The sequence below is a fragment of the Onychomys torridus genome, chromosome 15, assembly GCF_903995425.1.
Source record: "Onychomys torridus chromosome 15, mOncTor1.1, whole genome shotgun sequence".
Taxonomy (NCBI): Eukaryota; Metazoa; Chordata; class Mammalia; order Rodentia; family Cricetidae; genus Onychomys; species Onychomys torridus.
Window position 1 is genome coordinate 20,219,784 of NC_050457.1, and position 23,386 is coordinate 20,243,169.

Consider the following 23,386-nt stretch of genomic DNA (forward strand, 5'->3'; position numbering starts at 1 on the left):
AGATCCGTATCATCCATGCAAAAATCTGTGCACAGCAGCACAGACCTGTATTATACCCGGCTCTGAGAGCTGGAAACAGAAGAACCCTGGGGGCTGACTGTCCAGCAAATCTAGCCAGTTAGTGAGCTTCAGATTCAGTACGAAACTGTCAACAAACAAACAAAAGGTGGAAGGGCTAGGGCAGAGTTCAGTGATAGCACACTTGACTCCAAAGGCTCTGAACCTGAAAGCCAGCCCCAATAAAATGTTTTCCTATAAGTTACTGTGAGTTGGGTGGTGGCAACGCATGCCTTTAATCACAGCACTCAGGAGGCAGAGGCAGGTGGATGTGAGTTCAAGGCCAGCCTGGTCTACATAGTGAGTTTCAGGACAACTAAAGCTACACACAAAAAAAATCCTGTCTCAGAAAACAAACAAACAACAACAACAAAGAGTTGCTGTGGTCATGGCATCTTTTCATAGCAATAGAACACTGACTAAGATAGTAACAGAAATATATTATATATATTTTTCAAATCCATTCACCATGCCCTAGAGTTTTAACCTATTTATTTTATTGCTACACCAACTTTTTTTTTGTTTATTTGTTTTTTTCTTATACTGTACTAGCTTTACTTTAGCTTAACTTTTCATTGCAAGGTGCTTTAACTTCAAAAAACTTTTTGTCTTGGGCTGGCAAGATAGCTCAGTATGTGAAGGTACTTGATGTCAAGCCTGACTATGACCTGAGTTTGGTTCCTAGAACATGCATGGTAGAAGAGACAAGTAACTCCTGCAAGTTGTTCTCTGACCACAGGTGCTTCATGGTATGTTCATGAAGCCAACATATATCCAAAATAAGGAAATTTGAAAAAAAAAAATTAAAAATTAAGTCCTCTTTTTCCTCCTTTAGGAAGGAGAAATGTCTTACCAGTTCTTAAAAGGTTTTCACCTTTGGGCCTTTATCCTTCACTTTTTCTTCTAGTAATACTTGTTAGTGCCAAGACCAGAGAGGAACTGCCTGAATCTGAGACTGTTAAGGGCACATAATAATAAAGATAAATATTTAGACAAAAATTTTAAAAACAAAATCAGCACATAATGAACAAAGACAATAATTTCAGTGAAGGTCAGGAAGGGTCTGGGGTACATCCCTTAATCCTAGCACCAAAGAAGCTGAGGCAATCAGAGCACATACTTGAGACCAACCTGGACTACAAATGAAACCCTGCCTCAAAAGGAGAGTTTAAATGAAGTCAAGCAATCTATTCTGTTTCGTGGTGTGAACAGGGTGATGCACAAAATAAAACTTGATTAAAGTTTTATCATCAATTTATTTTTTTCCAAGCATGCTCTCTTATCAAATCTATCATTTCTTTTATACCATGGACCCAGTTCCTCTCACTTTGTTAGTTTTGTTAGGGTTTAAAGATCCTGTGTTTGCAGCATGTTTTGTACCAACAGTCGGTGTCTCATATGTGCCTCCTATGCCTTAGTGTTGTGTACCAACAGTCCATGTCTCATATGTGCCTCCTATGCTTTAGATTGATTTTAGATATGACTTCCTTTTGCTCATGGGAAAGTTTGCTGGAGAAAGCAATGAATTCTGAACTGTATGTGGTTATTTCCTTTTATTTCTCTTAAATTTTATTGAGAATGTTGAAGACAATACAAAATGTAAAACATTTTCAGGAATCGTGGCTACAAATGAAATGAAAGTGATAGTGGAATAAAAGTTGGAAAACCTCTGTGCCAATTACAGTGGTAGAGTGATCATTTACTTTCCTTTCTTTGCTTGGCTCTTCATTGTAGTATTGTTTCCCTCCAAGAAGCTTTCTCAGTAACTAGATTCGGTTACGCTGTTTAGATATCTGGAGTTTATTCTCTTATGTCAACATCTTTTAGTCTGTATTTGTATTTACTAAGGTATGTGTTACCATCTTTTTCCCCTTTATTTCTTTCTATTATTCTTTGCTTTGTGCCATATTCCTAACCATGATGCTGAGGGCATAGTGATCCAGGAAATGTTTAACTTGTTTCTTTTTGCCACTCAAAACCATGGCTTACTGTCTTAAAGAGAAATTGCTTTATAGACTAAAGAACATCATGGCGTTATATTGTTTTGGGGATGTAAATTGATAAAGAGATCTCAGAACAGTATTTAAATAGAGGGATAAAATAAAAAATAAGCCCTGAAAGTACAATATGTAGGATTCTGTTTACCTATTAAGTTTATTGTTACATACCCAGGAGGATTCCTTCCCCTGTAAGGGGAGATTGATCATAGAGGAAATTGACTCTGCCCTATCTGATAGAAAAAGTAGTAAATGTGATGCAATCTTGTCATATTTGAATTCACTCAATGGGGAGAAAACATTTTCTTTATGTATTTTGGGTAGGTGGGGAATGCATGGCACGCACATGGCGATCAGGGGATATCTTTCTGGAATCTGGTCTTTCCTTCTGTCAAATTTAGGTAGCTAGCCTGTGTAGGAGCACCCTTACCAACTGAGCCATCTCACCAGCCCTCACTTACCAGCAGTCCAAAACCAAGACTGACCTTTCCATTATTGCTTGCACTTTGATGCATACTTTGCTCTAGCTTTTGTTTATCTTTTTTTTTTTTTTTTCTGTTTGCTTTATTTGTTGGTTTCCATTGGGAACTTCCTTGACATTAAATATTCCTAGATATGTAAAAGTTAATTTTCAATATTTGGAAGGAAACATTAACACTTGTTTCTCTTTTTAAATTTCAATGGGAATTTTGGTTTTTTTTTTTTAAATGTTTTAGTTTTGTTAATTAATATGTTAATTATCTATAATCAAGTTTGACTATGACATTTCATTTATGTATATATTATATTCCTTTCCATTACCTCTCTCATCCTCCTTCCATTCACAGTGACCCCCTTCCCTTTCCCAATAACTAAATTGCTTCTACTTCCATACCTTTGTGTGTGTGATCCAGTGAGTTTCACTAGTTGCTTGCATGAATGTGGGACATGAGCAACACTCCCCCCCCTACAGCAACCCTTAACTTCCAGTAGCTCCTGTTCTGGGAGTTAGTATTGCCCGAGCCCCTGGAATTTACTTTTTAATAATAAAATAAAGGGAAGGAGATAGTAGATGTCTTCTCTAAAACTACTTTAACCTTTTGTAAATTATGGTTTTGTGATGATGTTCCCACTTCTTAAGCTAACAAATTATTTGATGAACAATATTATTTCTGTATTTTTTAAATAGATGTTTATAGATTATGTGTCAAATCATTTATGTAAGTAGTGAATGAAACTTGGATTTTATATGTGATTGACAGTGTCTGAGACATCTTGAAATATTTTAGTAGAAAAATTAAAAAGTAAAAGAAGTCTCAGCATTTGTGCTGAAGGGAACTGCACTTCTAAGAATATAATTAACTTTGCTTTTCTCTTTGTTCTTTGTTTCCCTAGCCTCATGATTTTGATGAATGCCGGTTTGATATCAGTGTTAACGATAGTGTTTGGTATCTTCGTGCTCAGGATCCAGATCACAGACAGCAGTGGATAGATGCCATTGAACAGCATAAGGTAAGATTGCTGATGCTTACCTGCTCATGGAAGTCTAAGGAGTATTCTTGGTGATAACTCTTTTAAAATAATCTTGACAGTGTTGTCAATTCCAAAGATAGGAAGAGAAAGACCACTGACCCAAATCATCATGGCCAAATTAATTAAGACAGCAAGCCTTTTCATAGATGTACATGGGTGCCTCCACATAAGGTGGGGTTTGAGATATCAGCATTGACTGTGAGGAAGATAAGGCTTTTATAGCTCAGGGCTAAGGGGTTTCCAAGTGGGGAATTTGGCAGGCAAAATAGGCAGGGTTACAGGAGCAGAACATCATAACAAATTAGTCCTAATGACCTCCAGAAACAAAGAAATGGTTGCAATGTTGTCATAACAAGGTAGTCCTAACAGAAGGTAGTTATAAGTAGTCATATAACATTTTGGAACATAGGGAGGGTTGCAAAATGGTTATAAACAACTTTTGAAACAAAGACATGATTGTCATTTCTGGAATAGGCAGTTCAGAACCATTTGTAGTTAAGATTATGGGTAGGGCATAGCACAATCCTTGAGAAACAGGTTTACTCATAAACAGGAATGGACCTCGTTTGTCTTTACTATAAGATGGTTTTTAAGCCTAAGATGGAGACAGACTGGTTCTTCAATGTAAAGAGTTATAAAGTGTTACTGAAAAATGGAACCTTGTTTGGTGGAATGGTAAAGATTAAGATTAAAAGTTAGATATTGTCCAGCACTTCAATTGAAGGTATGTATCATAATAAATAATTCGTTATTGTTAATTGAAATAAAAATACTTTGTTTTATAAACTATACGTTGATTTTGTTATTGTTTTTTGAGACAGGGTCTCTATGTAGCCCTGTCTATCCTGGGACTCTATGTAGACCAGGCTGTCCTCGAACTGATGGAGATTCCCCTTCCTCTGACTCCCAAGTTCTGGAATTAAAGGCCATGCACCATTATGCCCACCTGATTTTTTGTTGTTTAGGATCTGCTTTATAAATAATATTTTTTAAATTATCTTGTTGAAATGATTTTAAGAATAACATACAGTTGTAAGACCCTAATGCTTAAATACGTCAGTGTTAATTTATATAGTCATTATAATCATTTCAGCAGATTCAGAGTACAACCATTGGAAAATCATTTGATTTTTGTAACTATGGATCGATCTTATAGAAAGCATCTAGAAACTGATATTAATGTTTAAGTCATGTCCTTATAATTTTAAGCTAATCTTTGACTTCTGCTGTAAGTGATAAGTAGACTAAGAAACATACCAATACTCTGCCTTACTACTAATTCAGTGGTGTGGCAAGGCATAGGTAAAGTTCTGTGGTCATTATATCATCCTTAAATGACCTAAGATAATTTGTGCCTGTTCACATACTTGTCTGTACTTGTTCACATGAGCTTCACACATTTAGAGTTGAAATATCTGTGTTGTTCAAAATCTTAGATGGTCTTTTAATAAAAAACCCAGAGCCAGATATCAGGGTAAAAGCTGAAAGATCAGAGAAGCAGAACAGCCAGCCACTAGTCCTTAACCTCTATGAAATCCTCAGCCTAAAGAGAGAGAGTTCCTGTTTCCTCAAGCCTTGTAAACTTTTCCCTGCCCTGCCATATTACTTCCTGGGATTAAAGATGTGTGTGTTTCCCAAGCAAAGGCATGAGATCTCAGGTGTTGGGATTAAAGGTGTGTGCTACCACTGCCTGACCTCTATGTCTAATCTAGTGGCTGGCTCTGTCCTCTGATCCTCAGGGAAGATTATTAGGGTATACAGTATATCACCACACACCTGTTTTATTTTTAACAGCCACAAAACACAAGCAACACAAAACAAGAAAAACTAGTTTCATCTAGTGTGCCATGAGAACATTATTCTTGGTACCAATGATTTATTAGGTCTCCTTTTCCTTTCTTGGTTTATTTTGAGTTTAGAAAATTATGATAAATTTCTTTTCTCCCTTAATTTTCGTAGTATGCTGGTATAAAATGTTTTCTAAGTCTTAGTTATCTTGGTGTTATAACTTCATGTGAGAGAGAAAGAGAGAGAGAGAGAGAGAGTGTGTGTGTGTGTATGGAAAATTATGGTCATTTTTATTATTTAAAAATAAGATGAGCCAGTATTTTAGAATTTGATTGCTTTGAAGTCAAACCAACATGGACTCACAGCAGTCTCTGCTACAATGTGACTTTAGGCATTTGTGACTAACTTCCAGGGCTTTTCTCAACTGTGAGTTGTGGCATTCTGATTAAAGCTGTAGTAAGGAATAGATAAGATCTCACACACACACACACACACACACACACACACACACACACACACACACAAAGTAACAAATGTGATATTGTGTCCCCCAATATATTGTGCACCTTAATAAACTTATCTTGGGTCAGATAACAGAACAGCCGCTAGACAGACATAGAGGCCAGAAAATGGTGGCACACATACCTTTAATCCTAGCATTCAGGAGGCAGAGATCAATCCAGATCTCTGAGTTCAAAGCCACACTGGAAACAGCCAGGCATGGTGACACACGCCTTTAATCCCAGGAAGTGATGGCAGGAAGCAGAGAGGTATATAAGGCATGAAAACCCAGGAACTAGAGTCAGTCTGTTAAGCTTTTGGCTTTTAGCAACAGTTCATCTGAGATCCATTCGTATGAGAATTCAGAGGCTTTCAGTCTGAGGAAACAAGATTGGCTGAAAAATTGGCGAGGTGAGGTTGGATGTGGCCTGTTCTGTTTCTCTGATATTTCAACATCCCAATACCTGGCTCGTGGGTTTTTTAATAATAAGACCTTTTAGATTCATGTTACAAGCAAATGTCTCTGTTTATAATTGAAAAAGCAAAGGCTTTGGAGTCACAAGATTGAGTAAATTAGAGCATGTGGTGTCTCTGGAAGAAGAGTTGAATATTCAATGAAGATAGCTAAATGTGCACATACAGAAAGTAAGACTATATTCTTGTTTCCTTCAGGGCTAGTCCTCTCACTAGTGATTAAACATGTCATTAAGTAGAACTAGTTTCTGTATTTTTAGCAGACATGACCTTTAAAGATTTGATCAGTTGTTTTAGATTTAAAGGCTATTCTTTTTTTTCTGATACAAGTTTTATTTTGCTCTCTTTCCTCAGTGTAGTCCAACTTGAATTACTGTGCAAGTTTTTATTTTCTCTTTTGAGTGAAGATGAGTGCAAAGAGCATATATTTATTAACTTGATCTTTAAAATTAATACCAACTTATTAAGGCGGTGATGACATTAAGACCTACTTTCTAGAGATCACAAAGTACCAATGAGTTTATTTATTGCTTTATTGTGGTTCATTTTCTCTCTACCATCCTAAAAGCAAAGAAAGTATTATTTTACAAGGAGCTGACAAGTTTATAGTAAAATTAAATATTTTGTGTACAATGCTGCTATCTTTTAGTTCATTCTATTGTAGGATTTGATTTGTATTGATTCTTTTTTGTATCAGTTCCACTGGAAAGCTGATTGCTGGAACACAGTTTTCCTAAGTTCAGCTCTTGAAAATTAGTGTATCATCTGATTCTCCTAGCATATTCATGTAAGCTACCTATGAATTCCCCCTTCTTTCTCTTGGCTTTCCATAAAAGGCAATATGTCATATTGGTTAGTGTTTTAGTATTACAGTCAGACACATGTTTGAGTCATGCCACTACTATGTACTAGATGCATAAGCTTCATGAGTTTGCTGTAGAATAAAATATGATAGCATGCTATATATGTTACCTCTTTCTTCGTCTCCAAATAAAAACAAGCAGGTGAGCAAAGTAACCTTACATGGCGTATCCAAAAACATGTAGGGCATAACAAGTGTGGACTCTGATAATTCCAGCTCATTCAATTCAATTCACAGTTACTTTCTCTGACTATTACCTGCCTTTTGGATAGCTGGACAGGCCACTTGGAATACTAAACATATCTTTCTCTGTTCTGATGTCACTAGAAGGATATTCTTTGTTTTTGTCTGTTTGATTGGTTGGTGGGGTTGGGTTGGTTCTCGTGGTGGATTAGTTTTTATTAAAAGTTCCTGACAGGTTTTATTCATATTTGACATCTGGAAGGATTGAAGGTTTCTGTTCCTACCCAGGATGCTCTTATACTCATTATGTTATAGGCTTTCTATATTAATATATGTCATGCATGTATACAGCACATGCCTTCACTTTCTCTGACTCTTACAGGCACATGTATGAGAAGCAAGTGTTCTGTTTTATAAGACTTCTTCAGTAATAAAGTGGTAGTGGTGACAGCGAATAATTTTGAGGATGAATGTATCACCAGCTGTGGTGATAACTACATTATATACTTACCTCATTTTACCCATACACTCATGTGATAATAGCGTTGTTATCATAGGTAATTGAGGCACAGATTAAGTAGCTTGTCCAATGTTAGAGCATGGACTTTTACTAGTAGTACGTATTTACATGAAATATTTTGTTCACTTAAATCATGGACTTCTTGATTCAGGGTATTCTCATATTCCTCCTCCCCACCCCCCGGCTGAGGATCGAACCCACTGAGCTAAATCCCCAACCCTCTCATATTTTAATACATTCTTCATGTCTATATGTTTCTTTTAGACTACAAGGTCCATACGGGCTCAGATATAATTATATTAATTGGTAGGAATTATCAGGGATTGGGCACATAAAATTTATAACTTAAGTAATGTAAAGTGTTAGAAAATAAATTTTGTGGGTTGAAATGTATGTTATTTGAAGTCTCCACAAGTCCCCCCTTTCATCTTAATGTTTGGCATTAGAGTGATTACTCACATCAATACAGTAGAGTTCTGTACTCAGTGTCTACTTGTGTTTTTCCTTCCCTAGTATATTCATCCCAGAATAACTTGCTGTCTGTGAACATAGTCTTAAAGAGATGACTTTTATTTATATTTCTCAGTACATTAGACATTGCATATTTTAGTGTGATGATAAATAATAACTTCTGTGAAAGGAAAGCACTAAATTCCAATTTTTTTGTAATTTGTTTTGTCTTTGGTTTTTCATGACAGGGTTTCTTTGTGTAACAGCTCTGTCTGTCCTGGAACTCGCTTTATAGACCAGGCTGAGCTCAAACTCACAGAGATCCACCTGCCTCTGCCTCCCTGAGCACTAGTATTAAAGGTGTGTGCACTACCACCACTTGACTGCAAAGGTATTATGAAATGAATGATTTGTTTTCAATTTCATATATAGAAAAGGAAGGCCATTATATATGAAACCAGTAATTTTATTTTGAAGCAGTGTTGTGGGTTGTTTTGTTGAGTCCATTAATATTCTGTACTTATGATTTGAGATAGCACTAAATAGATTACTTATTAAGATAAAGTTTTATTTCATAGTTAAATCTCTTGGTAGTTTGCCTTCCAAATGAGAATAATGTTTAGTATTTGTAAACTAAAAACTTTGTGAATGTAAAGTTAAGGTGATTGGTTTTTATTTGAATTAAAGGAACATTTTTCTGGTAAGGGTGTGCCTTTATAGTAAAGGGCCTCTGTAGGCATTTTCTGTATAACTAACTTATGAAAGAAATGTGTAAATTATTTATTAGGGTTATTTTTTAAAATTGTGATATTATCCCTGGTGTTTTCTACAATTAAAGTTCTTGTGATAATGACTAAACACAATTGCAGTATTTTAATTTCAACAAATAAAAAATATCAAAAATAAATTGGGAGCATTTTATCAGAGAAATTCTCATAAATCAGTATGAAGAAAAGTTCAGAAAGAATGTCAAGTATGTGTGTGGCCTTGAGTACAGCCTCCAGTACCACAAAACAAAGACGAAAGACAAAACTTACTAGGGCCAAGTGTTACTGAGGGATGGGACTGCAGACACTCTCACTCAGTACTGAAGGAAGCGTAAAGTGTGCAATTACTTGAAAAGAGTTGGACAGGTTGTCTACTTAGAGTAGATGAATATTGAACATCTGACAAAGTACAAATATGGATGTGAAAGATCCACTCCTTTAAATTATGCTCTTTAGGGTGTAGGAATAGAGGCCAGTCTGTGTTCCATAATAAGTGATAAGAGTACCCCAACCCCAAAAAAGTATAGACCACCATGCTTATCAGAGATTTCAGCAGTGCATGTAACTTGTAAGTGCTCTTATTGTTAATAGAACTCTTGCTCTCCGGTCAACCTACAGTTGATGTGGGTTAATTTCATCCTTTTCTTGTTCAGTCATAGTTCTCACTTCTTTGTGACTTCTGTTCTCTCCACTGTTCTTTTAGTTTGCTTCCTTGGTTTGTCACATCCTTTGCCATCTTTGGCTTCAGTTCGACTTCAGCTTCTGCTGCCTAAACTTGTGGTACTACCCAATTAAAAAAAAAAAAAGAACCTGATTCTTTTACATACCAGGTTAATATAAGCTGATCACCCTTGGTCCAGTCTCAGTTAATCATATAATTAGAATTATTTGTGTTGAAAGTTAAGAATGGGATTAAGAGTCATATTTGTGAAGTTGGCATGCTGAGACTGTCTAGGGATGTAAGAATGGACTCTTTTTCAATTAAAGAGTAAAAAGGCAGGAAAAGCAAGACCTCAGGACTCAATCAGGTTTTATTAAAAGCAGAAGTGCACCAAGAGACAGACTCCCCAAGTAGAAAGGGGATCCAAAGATGGAATTCAAGTTTGTCTGGCAGAGCCAAACTTCTCTATGTTTGGAGGTAGGATGGGTGCTCTTTCTCCCCAGCATTGGCTGGTTGGGCTATTGTGGAGGACTGCATAAGCCATACAAAGAAAGGAAACAGATTTATTCCAGACCGGTTTGAAAGTCCCTCAGTTCCCTTTGGCAGGAAAACCCCATCCTTCGCCTTGGAGAGGGAGAAGCTCCAGGAAGTGAGCCATCATCCTGTTGAAGTGAGAAGTACGTTGGTCTACCTAGAGCGCCTTTCCCTGCCTGTCTGCCTTCCAGGGCTCTGCTTCTAGTCCTTCCTAGTGGCATGTTCTGGAAATGTGTCTTACCTTGTATAAGGCCTTAAAACGTTTAGCTACATATTGTCCACTAACAATAGACTACATATGTGACTAATAGTATGGTATTTTCTAGTTTTGTCAGTCTGCAATTCACTTTTAAGATATTTCTTTAGATAAGAAACAGGTAAGGGAAAAAAACAGCTCATCTGTATATAAGTAACTGTCTCAATGCTATTACAGAAGACATTAAATTATATGGGACAACTATTTGCCCTTTTGTACAATAGCTTAATGTTGTATTTGAATTTTTAATTAGATGGGAAGATTTCTGGCAGTCACTAAAACATAGGGTTCTGCTTTTTTTCCATACTTGATAAGGAAAAGTAATGGTGGGTGGCGTTGCTTACACATATTGACAGTAGTGGAGACAGTTTGCTAACTTTATGTATATATCGAACTCTAACTGAGAAAAGGTGTTTCTTTTAAAAAAAAAAAAATCAAAGAATACAAAGTGATTCTTTTCTTTCAGGTCTTTTAGTGATAGTCTAACTAGCACTTTATACTGCCTTTATTGCTTGACAGATGTGGTTGGTTCATTTGATATTGATGGGTGAATAGTACACTGAGGTAGAATAGACACTAGAATAAGTGAATATACCCCAGAGCTAATACTATTTTCATTACAAACAATTCTGATAGTTTTCAGACACATAAAACATACACAGAATTGACTAAAGTAAGGCCAGTGCCAGGAATACTTATATTACTCTTCATTTCTTTAGTTTTTTGATTGTTTATAGTCCTACCCCTCTGATATGTTGAGGAATAAAAGGAATAATTAGACATTTAAGAATATTGGTTTTTTTTTTAAATGATTTACTATTTTTATTTGATGTACATTGATTGATGTTTTGCCTGCATGTATGTCTGTGTGAGGGTGTCAAATCCCCTGGAACTTGAGTTACAGACAGCTGTGAGTTGCCTTGTGGGTTCTGGGAATTGAGCCTGGGTCCTCTAGAAGAACAGCCAGTGCTCTTAACCACTGAGCTATCTCTCCAGCCCCAAGAGTATTGTTTTTAGAGTACCTTCAAAAATAGGTGTTACTCTCACTTTACATACAGATGAAACTTAATGAATCATGTGACCATTCATCATTAATTAGGATGTTATCAAAAAAAGTAGCATCCTAAGATGTTTATAATAGCCGTCTCTTTCTAATTAATTTCAGCTCTTTTCATTCAGTTAATTTCATCTTTCCCATATGGCTAAATTTGACAGGTCTTATTTTGTGTTTTAAATCCATGCTGCAAATTGTCTCTTAAATGTATTTTATAGACTCCATGGTATTTTAATTATAAGAGAAAAAATAGAAAAAATCTACCTCTCGTCTTAAAACTTAAGCAGTTAATCTTCATTTAAAAACATTCATTTTTTTCATGTACATTTTCCCTTCAAGCCATTATTGGAGAGAATTTGATGATGTCACAGAGCAGAAATCCTTTTTGACACCTCTAAAAACATCACACTACAAAATCTGTCTAATGTGAGTGACTACTTTGAAAGTCTGGAGTCTATGGAAGGCTTGAAGTGTCTAGGATTCAGGATAGGCGTAAATGGCATATTTTTGTTAATTTGGGCTAGCCTCAGCCCTACACCAGTTTCTCTTCTTAGCCCCATAGCTGTCACCTGTGCACCTAGTTTGTGGAAGCCAGGCAGAGCACAAAGAACTCTGTGTTATGGGTGGGGAATCTGTCCTGTGATTTTTATTGCTGTTCTTTATTAGAGCTTCAAGCAAAGAAGTGGGCAATGGTTTTTACATCCATAGTCCCACTTAGGGCAAATCTTTCCCCTTTCTCTTGAAGTGATTTTTTTTAAACTATTTTATTTTATGTGTGTTGGTGTTTTTCCTGCATATATGTCTGTGCGAGGGTGTCAGATCCCCTGGAACTGGAGTTACAGACAGTTATGAACTGTCATGTGGGTGCTGGGAATTGAACCCAGGTCCTCTGGAAGAGCAGCTTAACAACTGAGCATCTGTCCATGCCTTTGAAGTGATTTTCAGTTCCATTCCCTCACTTTTTGTTTTTCTTTTCCCTTTTGGTGGCCAAATGAAAAAAACAATGAGTTTTTAAACTGTTGAGCTTAAAAGGGAAATTAGAAAGTGGCTTGCTGGGATTGGAATGCATGATGTGAAATCCACAAAGAATCAATAAATGGTTTAAAAAAAAAAAAAGGAAGGAAAGAAAGTGACTTGTACAGACAAGAAACAACACAAGCTCAAGACAGCCCTAAGACAACTTTACCTTGCACCTCAGCTTTAGCCTAGGCACAGAGGCAGCCTATGGCAATAACATAAACACACCATAACACAATGTCAAAGCTTTGAAGGAAGAGCATTCAGTTGACAGAGTTGCGACATTGCTAGATTTAAATATTCCAGTTTGCAACAGCAAAATAATTGTAAGTCATACAAAGAAGCAGGAGAGTATAAAGCTTTCAAAGGAAAAACAGAACAAAACAGAAACTGTCCCTGAGAAAAGTCTGAAGGTTAATCTGGCAGAGAAAAAATTAAAGCAGCTGCCTTAATGATGCTCTGAGGAACCAAAGACTGTTAAAAAAAAAATAGAATTATCAACAGATAAAGAATCTAAAATGGGGCTGGAGAAGGTGGCTCAGAGGTTAAGAACACTGGCTGTATTTCCTGAGGTCCTGAGTTCAATTCCCAGCAACCACATGGTTGCTCACAACCATCTGTAATGAGATCTGGCGCCCTCTTCTGGCTTACAGGGATGCATGCAGACAGAACACTGTATACACGATAAATAAATAAATCTTTAAAAAAAAAAAAAAAAAAGAATCCAAAATGAAGCGTAGAGATAGTCTGTAGCTGAAACACACAATAAATGAAAAAGTGACCTGCAAAGGTGAAGTTAGCTATGACAGTAGAAATGGACCTGACTGGCAGAAAAGAAAGATGGAAAGAAATGAACAGAGCAGAGCCCACGGGAGTTGGTGCCAGTAACATGCAGACCAACATACACATTGTGTTATAACGGGATAAAGGAATAAAAGAATAAATAAAGCAGCTGAAAACTCTTAATTTAATGAAAGACAAATGTAATATGCATTTAAGAACTTTCAGAGGCCTACAAGATGTGTATATACCAAAACATGCCATAATCAAACTTCCCAAAGACAAAGAGAATCCTGAAAGCCACTAGAGGAAATACAGCTCATCATACACAAAGGAGTCTCAATATTGTCAGCAGATTTCTCATCACACTTTGGAGGCCAGGATGCAGCAGGCCTGTCTATACAGATCACTAAAAGGAAATGGCTATCAACTTATGATTTCTATACCTAGCAAAACTTTTCCCTCAGAAGTGAGAGAAAAAATAATACATTCTCAGATAAAGAGAATCTGAGTTTATTATCATTTGACCCATTCTTCAAGGACTGTTTATGGTATCCTATAAGGTAAGGTGTAAACAAACTAGACAGTAAGTCATATGAAGAAATAAAGATCTCAATAAAGATAAAAACACAGCAATTATAAAAGCTAGCCATATTTTAACAACAGTTTGTAATTACTTCTTGTTTTCTACATAAGAGACTATTACATATTTTTCAAGGATTATTATTAGTCTAAGGTCTAGTACTATTGTGACTCTATTAGGTTTCTCTAAAAGAGCAGAGCTGATCAAATGAATACATATATTTAAAAGGAGATTTACTAGATTGGCTTACTGAATGCACTCTGAGTAGCTCAACCCCAGCTGCCTCCCACTGAGGGCAAGAATCTGGTGTACAAGGATCAGTATACTAGGCTGGACATCTCAGCAGCCCCTGTCCAGCACTGGAGGCTTGGGTGATTCCTGGAGATCTGCTGGTCTTCAGTATACTTTTAATCCTGAAGAAACAGGTTCTACTACCAGTGAAGGAATGGTGAAGGAAGAGGATAGATGAACTTGCCAGAGAGTGAGGACAAGCAAAAAGCAGTTTCTTTCTTCCAGGTTCTTTGATCTGGGCTGCCATCAGAGAGTGCTCACCACCTTCGTATCGCTGTTCCTGCTTCAGATAACCTGCTCAAGAAAATCTTCAACCCTGCTCCTTCTCACAGGAGTGGCCAGACTTGAGCTTTAGTTGAGTCCAAATGCAGTCAGTTGATGACCATGACAGGCATCCACAATGACGTGGTTTATCATTTCACACTATCTGTGGAAGGTAATAAGTGGATGTGAATTCTGATTGGATTATTGCAACCTTAGGGTGTTTATACTGCAGTTTCATAACCACAAAGAAAATAGCTATAAGAAATGTACAAATAGAGGGATATAACTCAATAAAATGCATGTCTAGCAGTTCTAGGTTTGATCCCAAGCAACTCCAAAGAAAGAGGAAGATACATAAAAGAAAATTAAAAAATAAACTCAAAACATTTCCCCAAATTAACTAAACAAAAGAACACAATAAGCATGAAACATGGGATCAGAGAAGAGTTAGAGAACATAAACAAATGGAAATGAGAATTCTTCCTTATCAGTATTTATTTTAAACAAACTCTCCAGTGAAAAGATAGAAATTGACAGAATGAAAATAAAAGCCATGTTCCAACTACTTGTTGTTTGCAAGACACTCAATTTAGCTCCAGACATAAACCATAAAAGTATTGGGTGGGGGGAATCCATCCAAATAATAACCAACCTAAGTGGCTATATTTGTATCGAATAAAACAGACTTTTAAGTCAGAACAGATCAGGAGACAAAAGAGGATGGTGTATGTTAATAAAAGGCTTACTACACAACAAGAAGATATAATAATTACATACCTATTAACAGACCTTTAAAATACTTGCAAGGAAAACTAACAATTGAAGGGGAAAAAACAGATTTCTGTACTAATGATTGAAAATAACAATCCACTTTCAGTGGTGGGTAGACCAAGTAGGCATAGTAAAAAGACCAGTTAGATCTAATAAATAGTATGTGTGCTTTTCAGGTGTATCTGGAACATTCTCTAGAACATATCATGTGTCTTGGTTAATTAAAAAGATGTCATCAAATTATCCTAACCAACCATAGCTGGATAGACATTGAAATTCCTAACAGAAGAAGAAAGTAAACAACATACTCTCAACCAATGGACAGAAGAATAAATCCAAGGAAAATGAGAAACTGCTTAAAGACCAAACAAAGTGAAACCACAACATACCAATTAGTGCTTAGGACGAAATGTGTACCTGTAAAGTATTAACAACAAAAGATTGCAAAGGAACTGGGCTTGGGGGATTTAGCTCAGTGGTAGAGCACTTGCCTAACAAGCGCAAGGCCCTGAGTTCAGTCCTTAGCTCCGGAAAAAAAAAATTGCAAAGGAACAAACTAATTTTACAACTTGGGGAAACAAACTGAGCACAAGCCAGCAGAAGAATACAAGACAAGAGCAACAGCAAACAACTGATGATGATGGTGAGTGGGGAACCACAGAGGATAGTGTAGAAAAACAAAAAAGCATCGACACTAGAAGTTTTCTCTTAGCAAAGAGTCGAAATTGACAGACCTTTTGCCAGAGATATTAAAAGATGAAAGGAGAACACTAAGAACAGAAATGAAAAAGAGAACATTACTACTAGTTTACAAAAAGGCTTGTGGGAGAATACTATGAAAAATAATATGCCAACAAATTGGTAGCCTAGCTAAAACTGAATAAATTGATACAAGCATGCGGTAAGTTGAATGAACTATGTCCCCATAGGCTGAGCTGTTTGCACACCAGGTGCACAGATGTATGTATCAAAATACAGGAAATAAAAACTAACAATTTGAAGGAAAAATTCAAGGCAGGGGAAAACATAAAAAGTAGATTTACCAGAGTGGCTTACAGGCTATAGAAATGGTACAGAAAGTCTAACAATGACTGTCTCCTACCAGAAAGGCCCTGAATGTCTTAACAGTCCCAATCTGGTGTTAGAAACCTACTTCTTCAGAATTCCAAAAAAAGACCAAAGACCAGCAGCATTCCAGGAGTCCTCCAGGACTCTAGTACCAGATGAAAACAAAAACAAAAACAAACAAAAACCCCTTCCTCATAGGCATGCCAAGCTTCTTGGGATTTAGCTGATTCCAGACAGAGTCAACTTGAGCAAGATTATCCATTACACTCTCGGCTTTCTGCATGTGGTTATAAATAGGCTCTCTTGTTACCTGGACTGGTTGCTTGATGCCATACCTTCCTCACCATTTTGGACTCTCCCTCTGTAACTATCAGCCATATGAAACACTGTCATCTACAACTTGCTTTAGGTTACAGTGTTTCACTATAGCAACACAGAAGCAAACAATATGGAAGTTGTTATCAGGAATAGTTTGTTACTGTGAATAACTTGACCTTGTGTTTGGAACTCTGGACTAAACAGTGCAGTTGAGTGTTGTCAGCAGAGTTGTTAGGTGCCTGGAAGACAGTACGCACTGAGAGGAATTCAGAAGATAGAAGCCTGGGTCATGGTATTTCAGAGGGAAGCAAGGTCTACATTAGAAACTGGGCTAAAGGACATTCATGTGAAATTTGGGTAAAGAATCTGTCTGCCTTCTTCAAGAGTATGCTAAGACCTCCCCTGAAGCTAAATTAAAAAGTAGCGGACTAATTCTTTGGGCAAGTTAATTTCAAGATAGCATAGTATCAGGTCTGTGGCATGGTTATTACTTACAGTTCTTATGCAATCAGATATGATGAAAAAGAATGAGTGGGACAGAAAGAAATACAAAATGTACAGTTTGGAAAGAAAAAGCACTAGGAAGCTTAGTGTTACAGTCAAGGCACTTGCTTTGAAGCTATAATTGTTGAGACTGGCATTATTAAGGAGTGGCCTCCTGCTCTCCACTGGAACCATGGGAAAGGTGCCCTCTTGGCAATATCTCACTCAGCTAAGCTTCCAGCTTACAAAAAAAGAAATCCTACAAAAGCAATTGATTCTTGGAAACGTGAAAAACAGAGAGTGAGCATTCATGGATTCTTCTTTCTAGGTTTCAGAGATGCTGAGGCCAGGTAACATGTGGCCATACTGGAGTTACTAATCAGAGACCCTAAAAGCTTAGTGGGTGGAGCTGTGAAACCAAAGTTTGGCACACTTCAGCCATAGGACTTGGAGGAATCAGGATGGAACTGGACTGGAAGCCTTCCTTGTGAGTGGTGACTCTCATAGTTTTAAAAGGTGCCACGCACGATTTCAAGGAAGAGGAGCCATTGGCAGTCCTACCCAACTGGAAAGCCTATAAACCACAATGATGACTGGACCAACAAGATATCTACAATTGTGCAGTAGTGTAGTATTGTCCTGGGAATAACCAACAACTGTCTAATAAGACTTCAGCCCTACTCAGTAGGAAGGAATTTTGCTCTAAAACTAGCCAGCTACTAGAGAGGCCATCTACTAGTAGGAGATACCACTAGTAGGCCATACTACTAGAGGAGATCCTACTACTTCCAGGTTCTGAAAACAGTATAACCTCTGTTTTCTAAATGCTTATACTAAATATAGCTTAAGGATAGCTCTCAACTCATCAAAGAAGCTTCTTTTCGTAACACATAGAGACTGTTACAGAGGTCTACAACTGGCCAAAATGTTGAAAATAAGTGACTTTAGGGTTTTCAACCCTAACTGGTACATCTGCAGTGCAACTCACTCCTACACCTAAGGCTCAGTGAAAATCTTGGAATAGTAGATGGAAAGATTATAAGGACCAGAAGTCAAAGTTGTCTACTGTTCGATAGTGTCTTCTAGACATGACATGGAAAATGCACTTATGAATTCTCAACAGGATGGTTTCCTGAAAAGACCAGCAGCATAACACCATCACCACTTGACATGCCAGTGCAAACAGGAGAAACTCTACATGATCCTACCCCTTGAAGAAGAGCTACAGGTGGTCGTTGCCTACTGAGAAAGGGATAAATCAGTTTCCTCCAGGGACAAGCTCCATATAGGTTGTCCAGTCCCAAGGGATCACCATAAATATATAAGCCAAGATAGTTGGATTCAATAAATTATACATACATTGAATGTGTATATATGTTCACATATATACAGATGTATATATGTAAGTAGCAATAATAATTAAACAAGAAATATTAATTGGAGCGGGAAGGAAACCTGAGAAAAGTGGAGTTATAGAAGGGAGGTGTGGGAGTGATACAGATGCAGTGCTCAAATATGAAGTACTCAAAGGAAGAAACATGAGTGAGATCTGGTCTGAGGAGGAACCCCCAGATGATGGAGATGCCAGAACCATGAGGCATCATCTCATGCTTTGTACAGGGAATGTAATCAGCCCAAGAAAGAGATGTATCTTGCATACAGCAAAGCTGAAGGGGCAGGTCTGCCTAAGCCCTTTAAAACTAAAGTCCCAGACATTGGGCATGGAGCTACGTAATTTGTTGTTTTCCCTGATGTGTTTGGTCTTACATTGGCCCAGTATTTTCTCACGGTGTCCTTTTCCTTCCTTTTGGGATGGGAGTATATATTATATACCGTGGCATATTGTAATTTTTTTATTTACTTATTTTATGAGTATAGACATTTTGTTTGCATTTATGTTTGTTCACCATGTGCATGCCTGGTGCCTGTGAGGCCAGAAGAGGGCATGTGATCCCCTGAGACTGCAATTACACATCATGGTTAGCCACCATGTCGTGTGTTGGAAATTGAACCTAAGTCTTCTAGAAGAGCACCCAGTGCTTCTAACTGCTAAGCTATCTCTCTAGCCTAAATGTGCTAATTTAAATGAGAAATTTCCCCCATAGGCTCATGTATTTGAGCACTTGGTCTACAGTCAGTGGTGCTATTTGGGAATGTTATAGAACCTTTAACATTCTATACAGTAACGATGACAATCTGAAAAGCAAATAACAAAAATTAAATTCACAGTAACATCAAAAAGAACACTTAGGAATTAACTGAAATCATTAGACTTGAACAGTCATGAAGACTGTCAAAGGAAGTGAAAGGGATGCTAGAGAGATGGCTCTTAAGAACACTTGCTGGTTTTAGAAGTACTGGAGTAGAACTACGGGGAGTGTCCTGCAGTATGGTGTCTTTCTTGAGGTATAACGTACATGTATGTAGTCCTGAAGTGTTTGTAACATTCTTATATTTCTAAGAATTATATTTTTGAGAATTACAGAATACATGACGTGTTCAACTGGTATAGGCCAAAGAAGATAGAATAAAACAGTCCTGTCCCAGTTACTGTTGTATTGCTGTGAAGAGACACCATGACCAAAGCAACTTAGAAATGGGAAGCATTATTGAGGGGTTGCTTTACAATTTCAGAAAGTTAGTTTATGAACATCATGACAAGAAGCATATCTAGGCAGGCAGACTTGGTGCTGGAGCAGTAGCTGAGAGTTTACATCTTGATCCACAGGCAGGAGGCAAAGAGCTTAAGCCTGGGCCTAGCATGTGTTTAGGAGACCTCAAAGCCTACCACTAGTGGCATACTTCCTAATACCTCCTAAAACAGTTCTACCAACTAGGGACCAAGTATTCAAATATATGAGCCTATGAGGGCCATTCTCCATCCAAACTGCCATATTCTGCTCCCTTGCTCCCTTAGTCTTATAGCCATTATCATAATGCAAAATGCATTCAGTCCAACTTCAAAAGTCTCCATAGTCCTTCACAGTCTCAACACTGTTTAAAAGTCAAAAAATCTATTCTGAGACTCAAGCCAGTCTTTTAACTATAACATCCTACAAAGTCAAAAGGCAGATTGCATACTTCTAACATACAGTGGCACAGAAAATACATAACTGTTCTAAAAGGGAGGAAAGAGTGTGTAGTGAGAAGATACTGGGCCAAAGCAAGACTAAAACCCAGCAGGACAAACTCTAAATCCTGTAGCTCTGTATCTTATACTAAAGGATTTATTAGGTTGTAGCTCTTCAGGTCTCCCACTCCTTCCAGCTTCATTGACTGCAACACACCTCTCTTGGGCTCCACACCCTGTCTGCAGCTCTACCTAGCAAGTATCCTATGGCTCTAACCATCTCCCAACATCTTGAGGTCTCCAATGCAATTCAGGCTTCACCTTCAAAGATTCTCACAGTGGTTTCTCCCAGCCTCCTTGCAGAAACTCCCCTGCCACTCACTTGGCCTTAGCTTAAGCTTTCCTTAACCTCTGAGGAAGATTCCATAACTGCTTATTCCTGTATCTTTCCTGACTAAAGCCAGAACCACATGGCTGAAGCTGCCAAGTTTTTGCTTGCTTGCTTGCTTGGGATATAATTTGACCCCCTCCTTGAATTATATTTGCATAAAACTTCCTTTGTTATTGCTCTTTAAAAGCATAGTTCATAAAGCCTATTCTTTTCAAAAATTGCAGGATTAGGTGGAAATGATCTCTCCCTGAGAACACCACTCCCTCTATACTATTTAGCATCAGGCCTTTATTTAAACTAATGATATACTTGAGCCCAAGGCTTGGATTCAACATTACATTCTTTTGGGCTCTATTTCTCCTTAAACTGTACATTTTGTATTTCTTTTTACCCCATTTGCTCTTTTTCATTGTAGATCTGTGTAAGAGTGATCACTAATAATCATGTGACATAGTCATTACTAAGTTGGCTTAATCTCCTCCATTAATATTAGTCCAAAACTCTTCAATTTAGCCTCGGGCAAATTTTATGACAAGGCAAAAAGCAACTGCATTCTTTGGTAAAATATTACAAGAAAAGTCTGTACCCTAACCACTAATATTGTATCTTTCTGAAACCTTGAGCTGGGCCTCCAGAGTCCACATTGCTCTCAGCACGACACTATTCCACATTCCTACTAGGCTGGTGCATTGAGTTCCACCTACAGCATTCAGCTGCTTTTCCAATCCAAAGTCCCAGATGTCACATTCCACCAACAAGCAGCATGGTCAGGCCTGTCACTGCAATATGCTACTCCTGGTACCAACTTGTCTTGGTTACTGTAGTGTTGCTGGGAAGAGACACATGACCAAGGCAACTTAGAAAGGAAGCGTTTACTAGGGACTTGCTTACCGTTTCAGAGGGTGATCCATGGCCATCATTGTGGAACTTTGCCCCGGGCAGGCCAGGAGGCATGGACACTGGAGGTATATGAGAGCTTATATCCTGATCCACGATCAGGAATCAGAGATCCCAAGACCAAGCCTGGCCTATATTTAGGAAATCTCAAAGCCTCACCCCTAGTGGCAAACCTCCTCCAAAAGCCCACACATCTCAGTCCTTCTTAAAGCAGTTCAACCAATTAGGGCCCAGGGATTTAAATATCCGAGCCTCAGGGAGCCGTTCTCATTCAAACCTCCGCAGTTTTCAAGTAAATAAAGGAAATTTAGCCTTTGAAAGAAAGGGAAGGGAAGCCAGGGAATGGGGCTGGAAAGATGGCTCACAAGTCCTTGCTCCTTTTCCAGAGCATTTAAGTTTGGTTCCCAGCACCCATGTCTGACAGCTCACAACTGCCATAGCTCCAGCTTCAGAGGCTCCCACACCTGCTCTCCATGTTTGTCTGCACACAAAAGCGCACAAATACATACACATAGATAAAAATATTGTAAAACGTGAAAGAAGCCAGGCGGTAGTGGCACACACCTGTAATCCCAGCACTTGGGAGGCAGAGGCAGGTGGATCTCTGAGTTCGAGGCCAGCCTGGTCTACAGAATGAGTTCCAGGACAGGCTCCAAAGCTACAGAGAAACCCTGTCTCGAAAAACCAAACCCAAACCAAACCAAACCAAAATCAAAACAAAACCATGAAAGAAGATGCTAAAGGCAACATGTGCTCTATGTTTGCATAACTTAATATCAAAACCTACTATAAAGCCATAGTAATCAAAATATTTGGTCCCTTGCCTCATACCATATTGAAAACAATGATCTCAACATGGATCAGAGATATAGCTGGTACAGGCCATAGGTTGTATGCACTTCAAGATAGCTATGAATGTGGCTCAATACCAAATAATAAAATTACTTCAAACACATTATGAGATTTATTTTGTGACCTTTTAAAAAACTTTCATGTGAGAACTTTGTAGGTGACTGACAGTATCATCTTGAAATGTCAAAAGATTGGGGCATCCATTGAGGAAATTCCTAAAATCATCATAAAAACTTGGCAAAATGTTCATAACGTTGGGTCTGGCAGTCATTTGTTAGGTGCGTCTCCAAAGTTTCAGGCAGCAACAGAAAACAGACAAGTTCACCATCATGGTAGTTGACACATTTGCTGCATTAAAACACTCTTCATATAGAAGATCTTACCTTTGGAAAAATACTTGCATTTTTCTTATAATATTCAGATTATACAGAGAACTTCTAAAACCTAACCACAGCATCAAAAACAGTTCAGGAGTGGACAAAAGACTTGACTGGCTATTTTAAAGAATAACCTTGAAGGCCACTATGTATGTAGACAAACATAGAGCCAGAATAGTGGTTGCCACACTTGGAAGGAGGGAGAGATGGTACTTTGCTGCTTAACAGATACAGAATGAGAGATGGCTCAGAGTGCTTGCTCCTTTTCCAGAAACACTTCAAATACTGGTCTCTAACAGCTTTCGACAGTAAATAGGAAGCAGCAGCGAGAGACAGACACCCTCTTAATTAGCCCTTACAGGCCATTTTTATTGGCACTCTAATCCTGTAAGCACTATATAGTCCCTGTACAGGCCTTGGGCATCAGGATCCAAGGTCCTTGTAGCAGTCTTAGCCTAAGGTCTGAGGATCAGGTCTGTAGATTCTCTTCTCCTGCCCATTACAACCTTTTAGCAGCTCCTGTCTTTCCCCTTTCCTTTTCTTCTTTTGCTTCCCCTCTTTGCCTCCACATCCTTTCATTTCCTGTCTTTTTCTTGCCCCTGCTTCAA

General features: G+C 37.9%; 1 protein-coding gene across 2 annotated transcripts in view; it reads left to right on the forward strand.

Annotated features, from left to right (window-relative positions):
• Positions 1-23,386, forward strand: part of Cert1 (ceramide transporter 1) — a 107,980-nt gene that overhangs the window by 34,107 nt on the left and 50,487 nt on the right. For both annotated transcript variants that reach the window (XM_036206753.1, XM_036206754.1), the window contains exon 3: positions 3,429-3,545. In XM_036206753.1, coding sequence (XP_036062646.1) covers positions 3,429-3,545 — 117 coding nt within the window. The remainder of the gene's footprint in view (positions 1-3,428; positions 3,546-23,386) is intronic.